The sequence below is a fragment of the Sciurus carolinensis genome, chromosome 1 (assembly GCF_902686445.1).
Source record: "Sciurus carolinensis chromosome 1, mSciCar1.2, whole genome shotgun sequence".
Taxonomy (NCBI): domain Eukaryota; kingdom Metazoa; phylum Chordata; class Mammalia; order Rodentia; family Sciuridae; genus Sciurus; species Sciurus carolinensis.
In genome coordinates, this window is record NC_062213.1 from 208,090,251 (window position 1) to 208,103,064 (window position 12,814).

The following is a 12,814-nucleotide window of genomic DNA, read 5'->3' on the forward strand; positions in this document are numbered from 1 at the left end:
GCCTGAGCTCTTCTGGCCCCACGTCTGTCCCCAGCCCTGGGATTTCAGGAAGGTATCTCAAAAGCAGGTGGCTCAGGGGTCAGCCAGCCCTGCGCCTGGACCCCTGCTCTCTGTTTGAGGAAGGAGCCCATCACAGTCCAGAGGCAGGGCAAGAAGGGCACCAAGCACACGACGCCAGTGTCACCAAGCTGCTCCTCTCGGTCCTGAGCCCCCAGCCTCAGCGTCTGCGAGGACCACACCCCAGAGCTTTCCGGGCCCACGGGGTATGCCCACACCCAGGGTTCCATGAGCCGCCCCAGAGCCCCCACCAGAGGGCGCCCCTCGCACCAGACGGTGGTCCCGGCTGTGGCACCGCTGCAGCGACTGAGACAGAGCCGCTGCCAGGTCAAGGTTTATTTCATGCTGGGATCAAGGAGGACGTGCAGTGGCTTCTCCCCCATCTCACCGCAGCAGAGGCTGTGCACCACCTCCTCCCACCTTAATCCCGATCCACCGAACAAAGGCCTGGAAGTCAGGGTGAGCCCGAGACCCAAGATGCGGAGCCTGCCTGGGCCTCAGGGCCAGGCCAGGGCCTCCCCTCTGTCCGCTACGGTCTCCGTCCGCCGGGAGCACGGCTGGTCCTCCCCAGGGTCAGAGCTCAGGACACAGGCTTCCTCTCCCTTTGCGGGGCCAACCGTCCTCCCACTGGACGCAGAGGGTGCTCTTCCTCCGGGGGTGGCAGGCGGGGGCACAGGGTCCCCTCACATGGCGTAGGCTGCCCAGTAGATGACGTTGACAGCCGCGAAGGCCGCGGGGAAGACGGCGCGGGCGTAGATGTCGATGGTGTCCGCATCGATGGGCTTGAACCTGGCACGGATGCCCCCTGGGCCCCCCGGGCGGATGCCCCCCTCCTTCTTCGTCTCCCCGGTCTCCACCTCCACTGACCTGTAGGAGCCCATGAGGTTCCCAGGGATGCGACACTGCCGGCGGGAGACCGCCAGCTCCTGGGTGACCCCAGCAGCCGAGAGGGAGAAGAGGACGATGGCGTTCCTCACGTCCATCTGCACAGCAGGGGACAGGGCCCAAGCTGGGTCAGGGGGCCAGGGCTCCCACGCAGGACCCCACCTGGCCAGCAGCAAGGCCACCCTCTGCACTCTGCAAGCGCCACTGTGACCGCAGCAGGCTGGCCGAGGAGCCCGGGGCCCAGGCTGAGAGTGACCTGCCGGGCTGGCCAGCGGAGGGGGCCTGGGTGACCCTGCAGAGCAGCCCGGGGACCTGAGACTCGCCCACCTGCGCCCTCACCTCTGTCCTGGGCTTGGCGACCTTGACTTTGGCCTTTCGCTTCTTCCTGTAGTCAGCATTGAAGTGGGCGAAGGCGTACTCCACCAGAGCAGCGAACACAAAGACATAGCAGATCCAGAAGTACACGTCCAGCGCCTTGATGGCTGAGGCCCGCGGCAGGGAGGAGCGGGCACTGACCATGAGCGTGGTCATGGTCAGCACGGTGGTGATGCCTGGGACACAGGGGGCTGTCGCTGCAGCAGGGCCACCTCCCCCCACCCCAGCCTGGGGAGGGAGCGGGGAGGGAGGGACCCCAGCCCTCTGTCCCCCACCCAGGTGCAGCGGGGCTCCTCTGACCAGGCCCAGCCTGGCTGGGCGGCTCGGGGGCTGAGAGACGGGGCCCCAGGGCTGCAAGGGCTCCTGCTCACGCACCTAGAGATACCCTGGCGGGCACTGCTGCCTGACTGATCCAGAAGGAGACCCAGGACATGGCGACCAGGAGGACAGATGGCATGTAGGACTGAATGATGTAGACACCCCGGTTCCTCCGCAGGTGGAAGTGCAGGCTGAGCCGGGGGAACTGACCAGCTGCGGGGACGGCCCACTGTCAGGCTGCCTTCACTGCCCGACCCACTGACCCCACAGGTCTGGGGGACACAGGCCTTGGCGGGCACTTGGGCCCAGTGCGAGGCTCAGAGGGGAGACCCTCGTCTTCTTTGCCCTCGCAGACAACCTGACGAGTCGGGGTCTCCCTTGCCCTAGGTCTGGCTACCGTGTGAGGCAGCACAGGATCACCCAGAGAAAGAAGAGGGAAGTTCAGTGTTGCTGCTGCCTCGAGCTTGCCAAGCGGCCCCGAGGAGCCCTCCCGGCCAGGGGAGGAACGCCTGCCTCTTCTGCAAAGCCCCACCTGCACAGCCAGGCTCTGGAAGGACAAGGTGGCCCAGGAAGGCACGCCCCTAAGCCCTGGTGAATTCAGGATCCCCTTAGGCCCAGAGTGCTGGGAGGACAGCAAGAGCTGGCAACATGGAGACCTGGCAGGTCCCCACCTGTCCTGCCATGCGGGCACTTCCCAAGTGCCTCCTGAGCGGTTCTCCAGCTGCATCTTGGGCTGGGTCTCGGTCAGGGTTGAGACAGACACAGCTGTGCATGGGAAGAGACCCCACATACCGGACTTGAAGTTCATGGACTCCGTGGAGAAGTGGTAGCTGGTGATGGTGAACTGGGCCAGCTGCAACCTGTCCAGCCCGTGGATCTGCTCCTGGTTTTCCGACCAGTAGTAGACGATGTCCTCAGAAGAGTAGCCATCTGCAGGAAAGCCCACAGGGGGCAGCAGGGCCTGGCCCAGTCCCGGGCAGCCCTAGCAGCAGTCTATCCACACCCAGAGTCTGAGGGTGGAACTGACCCAGGACAGGGACTGGCCAGGAGCAGGGGGCTCTGGGCTCTGGGACCACACCCCACACCTCTGGGCAGGTGCAGAGGGCCAGAGGTATTGGCAGAGCAGGGCCACCACCGTTGGGGCACACAGGGATCTGCCAGTGTCACAGGATCTCCGTGTCACCAGGCATCTGCCAGTCAAGCCAGAGGAGCCCACCCCGGGGGACCCTGCCTCAAGCGGCCCACTCACAGCTCTCCAGGTCCAGCATGCACTCCTGCTCGTCCAGGGGATACTTGGCCAGGTCCATGTCGCAGGCCACTGTCGAGGTAATTCTGTCCAGACAAACATGCTGTGAGGCCCAGAGCCTCTGCCAAGCCTGAAGTTCCCCTGCTCCCACAGACAGAGATGCTCCTGCCCAGCCCAGAGCCAGTTGCTTGACAGGGCACCGCATTGGGCCCTGGCTACTGCCCAGGTTTTGTTTGCCAGCTGCCCAGCCTCTGGGTAAAATCTGAAAACAGCACCATGGCGTGACTCTCTTTTAGGGTGACCAAGAGCCGGTGCTCATTCTTTCTCTCCGTCCTTTAAAGCGCCTGCTATTTGTCCAGGTTGGGGACTTACCAGGCAAGCCCAGCCTGGGCTCCCCAGCATGACGGCCCCTGGAGAGCAGGCCCAGGGGACCAACAGCTCTGATTTTCCAGGAGAGGCCGATACGTAGATGCCGATGTCAAAGCTCCTGATTTTTACAGTATTGCCGGCTAAATGCATCTTTCAAAGGCATGTGCTGGACCACATTCAAACAGGTGCACTACACGTGTGTTCACAGCAGCACTGTTCACAACAGCGGAAAGGCAGAAGCAGTGCACGCCATCCACAGACAAGTGGATGGACACAGTGTAGTGGAAGGAGGCTCTGCCGTGCCACAACACAAATGACCTTGGAAAATGGGATGCTGCAGGAAAAGCCGGACACAGGCCAGCTGGTGTTCCACCAAGACGGGACATCAGAGCAGGCAAGTCCCTGGGGACAGTGGGTTGGTGGCTGCCTGGGGCTTTAGGGGCGGGGAACAGAGTGACTGCTTTCGAAGGTATGGTTCCCTCTTGGGGGACAAGATGGTTTGAAACTAGATGAAGGTGACGACGCACAACAAGGTGACCTGACACTCAGGGCTGATCTGCTCCTATAAATTCACCCCATTTACAAGACAAAAGGCATGTCTTGGCCAGAAAGCCCGTCCCTGGGAGTGGACGGGGTCCCAAGCTCTCAGCAGGCTCAGCAGAAGCGCCCCAGCCTCCCAGCCCCGCTCACCGAATGCTGTACAGGATCACACCGTCCGGCTGCAGCCGGATGAGCTTGTTCTCCACCGTCACGTCGTGGAACCAGGCGGACTTGGCGTTCACGATGAAGGTATCAGGGAGCCAGAGCTTGTCCACGAAGCGGCTGTCCAGGCCCAGCGTCTCGTTGGTGTGGTTGTAGGAGAGCCTGCTGTCCCTCCAGCTCTGGTGCAAGAACACGGTCATGGTGTATTCCTGCAGAGGGACACAGGGCAGCAGGGGACAGGGTCAGCCCCCACTCCTCCCGAGACACACGCCTGGCAGGCAGCGCAGGTGGGCACCTACCATGTTCACCTCTGAGATGTGGTCGATGCTGGCCACCTCCAGGGCCAGGGCCACGTTCACAGGGGGGCCTGCATAAAGGAGCAGTGGGGTACTGGAGTCAGCATAGCAGGGACCCCCCTGCCAGGCAGTCCATCCACGCCAGGGAGGCGGGATAGGAGGGAACAGCCAGGGCCTCTGCAGGGAATCTGCAGTGGGCACATCTGCCTCCATGGCCTGGGGAGGCAGACCCACCTGCTCTGGTCTCCCTGGGGCCCTCATGTGAAGTCCAACAAACCCCTGGGGGAGAACCAGACCCCTTCGCCAGCCAAGAGACTAGCAGGGGCCGTAGCCACAGTCGACAGGATGCAGCTGTCCCCGCCAGCATGTACTGCCCCAAGCCCTAGCCTCACCTCCAACGCCAGGCCTGAAGTTGCGGGCATAGCCCTCCATCAAGCCGTCCAGGTTGGGGAGCCAGGATATCTCCAGGCTGGAGCCCACGTAGTCCCCAATGTCATTCATCGCTCTGGATACAAAGCCAGGTGGTCACTGGCAGGCAGGGCACCAGGGTCAGAGCCCTGATCCCTTCCTGCGATGCAGCAGCTGGGCGGGACGCACAGGGAGGACAAGTGGGAGCCCCTCCAGGCAAGCTGGGCAGACACGGGGAGGCCCGGAAGGCCCTGGGCCCTTCTCTCTGCCTTTCTGCACCGTGTCCTGCCCTCTCCACCCTACCTCAGGGTAGGGGCCACCATGTGCAGTCCAACTACTGCCCATAGTTCCCTCTTCTAACTGTCCCTCTGAGACCAGGAGGGGGCCTCCACAGAGCTGCCCCACCCCGGGGTTTGTCCACAGGGGCAGGAAGCCCCCAGCCTCCATTAGAGTCCTCCCTAGGAGGTGGCCCAGGAGGAAGCAATGCACCAGGAGGCCACAGTTGGGGCCAAAAGGGACCCAGAGGCTCTTGCTCTGCCCCCTCAGGAGGATCCATCTGGACCACCAGATGGCCATGTGCTTCTGGGGCTGAGTCTGACCCCAGACAGACTGTGCTGTCCCCAGCAGGACCACAGGAGGGGTGATCCCTCCCAGATGACTCTCAGCGGCCACCAGAGGCTCCATTTTACCCCACATACACACCGCAGTGCCAGAATTGAGGGACTCCAAGTAGCCCACCCACCCATCCTGTGCAGCTGGACTGGGTTGAACAATGTCCCCCCAAGATGCTTGTCCCCCTGGAACCTCAGAAAGTGACCAACTTTGGAACAGGGTCTTTGCAGATGTAATTAGGTGAGATGCAGATGTAATTAGGGCCATAGCAGATGAGGGTGGGCCCTAAACCCTGCGATCTGTCCTTACGAGGAAGACACAGAGAGAGGCATGAATAGACCCAGGCAGAGGGCAGCCTGATGGTCTGCAAGCCAAGGACCACAACGGCCAGTCACCCCAGGAGCTGGACAGGGACTGGATAGATGTCCCCAGAGCTCCTGGACAGCTGTGGACTTCTGGCCTCCAAAATGTAAGAGAACACAACTGTTGTTTGGAGTCCCCTCATTCATGACAACTTGTCTTCCTGCCCATGGGCAAGGACAGTTCACCGCGGGGGAGAGAAAGGCTTGAGAGCGAGAAATCAGGAGTGAGAAATGGAGGCAGGCAGCTGGAGCAGGGCACAGGGCCAGCCCCAAGGCCTCCGGGTCCCCTGAGCCCTGGGCCTGGCCTCAGTCCTCAGGGGAGAGGCAGGGAGGGGGAAGGGCAGGACCAGAGCCTCAGTCTCGCCTAGAGATGCTCACGGCCCAGGCTGGGCCATCGGCAACCACGGGGCCCTCAGACCCCTCCAGCCATGCACCCTGGGCTCCTCCAGGCACTGAGTGCTCCCCTCCCCGCCCAGTCCACCTCTGCCTCCTGCTTCCTCAGGCACAGGGACGGCAACCTGGGCTCACAGCAGCCAAGGCCAAGGTCAGCTGCCAGCCCCTAGTCCCACGCCAGTCTCTCCAGCTCAGCCCCCTGGGACAGCTCCCCAGCAGGGCTGCAGGCAGCAGGGCCCCTGAGAAAGTGCCCTCAGAGGCTGAAGGCAAGAACCAGAGCACCCAGGAGGGGCAAGGGGGAAGAGGGTTCCTCTGCGGGAAGCTCTCAGCATCGTCCTGCGGGGACAGTCCTGCACTGAGCGCAGGATAAACCCCCGGCCTCCATGCAGAGGCAGGGTGGGGACTCTGGCAAGGGCTGCACAGCTAGTCATGGTGAAACACATGCTTCCGGTGGAGAAGCAGACAGCCTGCCTTTCCCTGCATCCTGCCCGGCCAACTCCACTCCCAGGTAGGTTCCAGCAGCCCCGGGAATGCCTGGGCTTGAGAAGCGTCGGCGGCAAGGTACTCAGGCCCCCATACCCACCCAAGCCATTTTCTGTTTGAAGAGGGGTCTTTGAATCAGGATCCTCAGCTAATGAAATTCCACAGATCTTTGATCTTTCCTGTAAGGCCACTCTGACACATCATGGTGGGCAGGACAAGGCATCAGGGTCTGCTGTCCATTCCAGAGCCACACCCCCTACCCACTTGCCATGGCATTGGCCATGGCAGGCAGTGTGGTAACGAGGGGTAAGATGGCACTAAATAAACTCCAGGCCCTAGAGAAGCACCACTAGGTATGCAGATGAAGCCAGGCCTGGTGGCCACACCCATAAGCCTAGCTGCTAGGGAGACTGAGGCAGGAGGATTGCAAGTTCAAGGCGAGTCTGGGCAACTCAGGAAAAGGACTGGGGGTGTAGCTCATTGGTTGAGGGTCCCTGGGTTCAGTCCTGAGGGGGGGGGAGAGAGAGAGAGAGAGAGAGAGAGAGAGAGAGAGAGAGAGGATGCAAATGGAAGTCACCCTGAAGGTCAGATATAAAGGGTTTGACTTATGCTTTATTTTTGGACCAGTCCAGCTGCCATCTAGTTGCCTGGCATGAAGCCACAGGAGACACTGTCCTTCCTGGGCCCTGTTTCTTGCTGGTCTCAGGTCAATGACACGTGTGTGCACTTTCCTTACCCGAGTCCCAGGTCCACTTGGGGGCATGAAGCCAGGCCCCGAGTAAGCCCGCAGGAAGCTCACCTTGAAGTGGCAGGAAATTAATATACTTTACAGTTTCCTGGGACTGAGAAGGGAAGAGCCCTTACCCCATGCCATTTCTTTCCTGGGATAGTGGCTGTCTATTTTTCCAGCCGTGAATAGAGGTGAAGGGCCTGGGTGCAGAGAAGGACATGCTTCATGCAGGACTCTGGTCCCAGAGGCCCCACTTTCTCTCACTCCCATCAGGACACGCAGGGCAGGCAGGGCTGCATGGGGGTGGGGGGCAGGAGCTCGGCAGCGGGCAGGAAGGTTTCCACTCTCCCTGGCAAGTCACAGGGATCTCGGGAGATGGCCTTGGAGTCAGGGGTGTCCTGGAGTCAGGCATCCTTCAGGCAGATGAAGAGAAGCTCAGAAACATGCCGGGCTCTAGTTCTGCACTTGAGTTCAGGAATTCAAACCCAGGGGCAGAAGGCCCCGTGGGCTGCTCCCGTGTCATGGGGCCTCCCTCCCCTCCTGGCCCCATGGAGAAACAAACCTACCCCTGAGCTTGCCTGTGCCCCTGAGGACAGAAAGGGAAGGTGGGTGCAGCTGAGCCAGGCAGCAGAGCTGCTCCCAGCACGATCCATCCACAGGCGCAGAAAGCCCACGGATCTGACAGCTCTGCTTTTAGAGCAGCGTCGCCTCGCTCGCATCCCAGTTACCAAGGCAAAGAGAAGCACCCCAAGCATCACGCCGTGAGCTCCTGGGAGACGGTGGTGCCAGCAGCCCAGGGGTGACACCCACACAGGCATGCAGCTGGGGGTCCTCAGACTCAGGCCTAGCCCATGACATGGCTCAAAGCTCCTGCCTCTAATCCCCAAAACCTTTCTTGCTAGGAACCACTGGGATCTCCACTGAGCAGTGAGCCAGAAAAGTGCCACTGTGCCCCCACAAGAGTCCAGGGACCAGGATCTGGAGCCTGAGGAAGGAGGAGGAGGCCACTGTCTGGAGCGGAGGGATTCAAAAGCTGCTGCAGAAGAGGCCCGCGTGGAAGCACCAGGCCGTCTGGAGGTCACTGAAGGGCCGCTGTCCTGGCCTCTTCCCACCTGGGGGAGCCTTCAGCCCTACCCCACATCATGTCACTGCCAGGCCAAAGCCAAGAGCAGCAGTGCTGGGAGAACTGTCTAAAGGAGAGACTGAAGAGTGGTGAGAAGATGGCCTTCCATCAGAGAAGGGATGGAGCAGCGCCGGCACCCACCACACAGGATAGGAACGTGACCAGGTTCAGGCCCTGCTCCCCGCTGGGGCGGGGGTCTCCCAGCCTTCCTGCCCAGGGAAACGGCTACACAACCCCTTACCCCAGAAAGCCACATAGAGTCAGGACTCAGAACGTTTTGGATTTTAGGAAGGAAATATGCTGCGTATACAGACTTGGGGGTGGAGCCTGGAGAATCCAGCAGGAAATCTATGAAAGGCCTGTAAATAGGGTAAATAAACACAAGAAGCCGCAGGCCACGGCAGGACAGGATTTGCCACCAAGTGAGTTTGGGTGTCGCGCTTGGGCTCAAACTTTGGGGTTTTGGAGCACCTTAACTCTCAGACTGGGCTAAGGGGCTGTGGGCCAGCAGCACGTGCCTGCCGCTCTGCCTCTCAGGGCACCTCCCTTGAGTTTAAGTCAGGAGAGGCGAAGGGAGAGGTCCACCGGGACTGAGGAGATAACAGGGCTGCTCAGAAGCTCAGGGTCGTGCCTCCTCTGTGGTCTCCAGCCTGACGGCCACATCTATAACTGGCCCTAACTAGCCTTCTGGGTCTGTCCCCCACCACTGACAGAGAAACTCTGAACCCCCCCCCCCATCTTATGCTCCAGGGGTGCATACAGCCACACACAGGCTGATGATCAGCCATTTCTGGTTTCTAACAGTCCACTGTCCATCGGCCAGGTGACCCTGAAGTCCAGAATGCTGAAGGGCCTGTTTTTGCTGCTTTCTGCAACCTCTGCACCAAGATGGTTTCCAGGAAGACCCCTCACTGGCTGCTCATGACTCCTATGGCAGGTGCTGAGGCCCAAGATGCCCTGGTGTCCAGGAGCCCATTTTAGATCCCACAGAGGAGAGAAGAGCCAGGGATGTGCTGGAAGCCAGGGTGGGGGCTTTCTTCCCAGCCTCCTTCCTCTCTGGAGAGGCAGGTCTCCTCCTTCCCCAGTGGTTAGAAATAAACCCATCTCTCTGTGTTGTGGGGGCACCTGGCTGCCATCCACCTGCACATTCAGGAGTTCAGTCCCTGCAATTTGAAATGGCTCCTGAAAGGAAACCCCGAAGCATCCTGGCCCACCACAGGCACAGCGGGGATGCGCGCCTTGCTGGTGCTTCCAGCCCCGCCAGAGGCAATGGACCACCGCACTCCCACCCGCAGCTTCCTCCCCACCCCGCCCCCAGGGCTCGGGTCTTTCCTTTCTTCCCGCCTGTAGCGTGTCCTGCCGAGCCTCAGCTCCGAGCCAGGAAGGGCAGCAGCCAGGCAGGGCCGGCCGGCCGATTGCGGGGCGGCCAGCGACACAGGACCTGTCTTCTTCAGCTGGGGCCGGCAGGAGCCGGGAGCGGCTCGACGCCCTGGTGTGGCCCCGCCGCGCCGCGTTCAGCACCGGGACGGCGGACAGCACCCGGGCTGCCGGAGCGAGGTCGCGGGTCCCACCGCCGTAGGGCAGCGACTCGCGCGCGGGGCAGATGGAGGTGGCACGGGACGAGGACTCGGGGTCCGGGTGTGCGAGGTTCGCACCGGCCTCCATCCAGAACTCGGTCTCGGGCCGGGAAGGGACGCAGCCCCAGCCCGCGAGCGCCTGGGCACCGAGGGGCTCCCGCCCGCGCCGCACCTCCCCTGGCCCCGGGCGCCCGCTCACCTGGCGCCGCGGCGCGGGGGCGCGCACAGCAGCAGGAGCGCGGGCAGCAGCCAGGCCAGTGCGTCCATGACCTCGCGGGCTCTGCGCGGGACAGTCCGGCCCGCCTGGACGCACGCAAAGTTGCTTCGCCCGCGACCGCCGCTGCACCGGAGGGGCGGGAGCGCGGGGGAGCGCGGCGCGGCGCGAGGGGCGGACGGAGCGCGGAGCCCGCCCCGCCCCGCCCGCCCCGCCCCGCGCGCCCGCCCGGCTCGAAAACAGCCCGGGGCTGCGCGCACTGCGCCCGCCCTCGCCGGCCGGCTGGGGCCCCGGACCGCTGCCCCCGCCGGCAGAGCGGTCCCTCCACGTGTCCGCCCAGGAGGCGCTACAGGCGCCTACCCGCTGGACACGGTGGACCGATGGGTAGGGCAGAACCTCGTTCCTGAGGGGCGCAAGGGGTTGTCTCAGGTCCGGGTTGCTGGTTCTGGCAGCCGGGCTGGAGGCGGGGAAGGTGAAGGCGCCCGGGCATCCTCCTCCCCTTCCAAGGACGACCCACAAACCCTGCATCTTCTGACAATGCCGTGCCGGCAGCCCTGCTCCCTGGGGACACTCCCTGGGCACAGAAGACGGTGGCCCCCCGCTGTTGCTGCTCGGTGGACCGTGCCCCACCGGGCTCTGACGGGGCCGTCCACACCCCCTGGGAGGGCCCTGCAGGCAGCTGGGCCCTCGTGTGAGATCTGCCCCACCCCAGTGCCCCCAAAGGGCTGAGAAAGGGCCTCACACTTGCTCTTTGATTCTTTTCAAAGTAAAATTTGCACAATTTCCCTTAAAAAGCTGATTATGAACTTCACTCAGGGCTTAGTTCCCTTTATTCAATGCTGGGCACCTATTAACTGATGCCATAAATTGAGCTTCTTGTGAAAACATTTTAAAAGGGCAGACTTGTCCTCCAATGAGCTAAGTCCCCTTGGGTGACTGGCCACCGGCCAGAGCCACGGGTGGAGGGGTGTAGGTAGGGATGTGCCAGAGGCAATCCAGCCCAATCCCACACCCAAGTCTAAGAGGTGGGCTCCCCAGTTGCTTTCCCAGACCCAATAGCCAGTCTCTAAGCCAGCCGCTCAGGTCTCAGCCTGTCCCCTTCCTGGCTCCCCCTTCCACACAAAGTGGATGCTTTTGGTGCTGAAGCACGGACCTGCCTGTGCTCCTGAGGCTCCTGACAGGCTGCTCTGCACAGCTGACTGTCCCGGGCAATGTCCCACTTGTCCCTTCCTCTCAGGCATCCTGGGAGAGTGAAGGAGCTAATCCATCATGGAGAAGGCCCCCCAGAAGCCGTGAACATTCCATGAGTATCAAGTTTGTCACCCTCCCTACAACAGGAACTTTGTCTGCCCCTCCGTTGTGTTCCTCCGGTCCAACAGGCTCTGGACACAATAGGTGCTTAATTGATGTAAGAAAACAAGCAAGCTCAGAGTCTCCAAGGCCAGCACGAGCCTGGGCGCATCCCCTTGGTGTCTCTGAGCGTCCTTGACCTGGGAACCCTGTAGCAAGATCAGCTTGCTCTCGCTCTCCTCCTGACCTCTGAGGTCTCTGGGCTAGAGACTGGGAGATATGCAAACCTCCACGCTCCTGGCCCAGTTCCTTCAGGATGAGCTAGACTCTACGGCTAACGCCTTTACCTCCATTTTCTGGGGCACAAAATTGAAACTGAACTTTCCTGGGCATAGCTCAGGCTAGGATGGACAGACAGCTCAACCATTGATCTAGCTGCTTGGTGGTGTCAACTCATCTCTTCTCCTTGGGAGCAAATGTGTTTCAAAACCCGCATGGAGAAGCAGGTGAAAACATCAGGTGCAGACCTGTTTGATTCAGTGCTTTTCCTGGTCCACAGAGCTAAGAGCATCCATTTTCCGAGCACCTGCAATGTTTACCAAACTTAGAGCAAAATGTTTGGTTTCTCCTCACAAGACTGTGAGGAGAACACACTTCATTTAATTCTGCTTTGTGCCCAATTGGTGCTTCAGCCTGAAAGTAAAGAATGGGAATTTTTATCATTCCTTCTTTGAAATTTTTGAGAATCAATTTGCCACCACCTCTGAGCTTCAGTCCCAGTTCGCCCATGTGTCGCAGACCATCCCCAGCCCATCTTCAGCTCCACCCAGGCAAGTGCCACCTGCCCTAGAGCAAGAGCCTGGTCCTGCATGGCCAGGTCCTGTGGCAGGAGTTTCCCTTCCCTTGAAGAATTTGGGACATGCTCCCTGCAGTGAGAGGCCTGTGTGCCCCAGCTCTGCTCCTGACCTGCTGTGGGGCTCAGAGAAGTCATTTGCTGACTTTGATTTCTTCAGGCACAGAATGAAGGGGTGAGAGTGGCCGGGTGTCAGGAGCCCATGGCCCCATGAACATTTGTGTCCCCCCAAAGCTCCTGTGCTAATGCAGGAATGTTCAGAGGTAAAAGGATTGGATTTCGAGAGCTGTGACCTAATAGTGCATCCTAGTTTGAATGACGGTGGTGCCTGTAGCGGGCGGTCATGGCTGGAGGAGGAGGGTCCGTGGAGGTGGTCCTGGAAGGGTGCATCTTCTGTGTCCTCTTCCCTCCTGCTCTGCTTCCCAGAGGCCATAAGCTGAGCAGCTTTCCTCTTCTGGCCCCTCCCATGATGCTCCCCCTCACCAAGGCCCAGAGCTGTGGACTTGGCCCACCATGGACTA

At 61.2% G+C, this 12,814-nt stretch overlaps 1 protein-coding gene across 1 annotated transcript; it reads right to left on the reverse strand.

Annotated features, from left to right (window-relative positions):
• Positions 1 to 380: 380 nt before the first annotated feature.
• Gabrd (gamma-aminobutyric acid type A receptor subunit delta) lies at positions 381 to 10,560 on the reverse strand. The gene is made up of 9 exons (XM_047542009.1): positions 10,136 to 10,560; positions 4,641 to 4,753; positions 4,252 to 4,319; positions 3,941 to 4,161; positions 2,885 to 2,967; positions 2,428 to 2,565; positions 1,693 to 1,848; positions 1,282 to 1,493; positions 381 to 1,040 (listed from the first exon to the last, which is right to left on the reverse strand). Exons 1-9 carry the CDS (start codon positions 10,201 to 10,203, stop codon positions 741 to 743), a joined length of 1,359 nt encoding a protein of 452 aa, XP_047397965.1. The 5' UTR covers positions 10,204 to 10,560; the 3' UTR covers positions 381 to 740.
• Between the last annotated feature and the right edge of the window lie 2,254 nt (positions 10,561 to 12,814).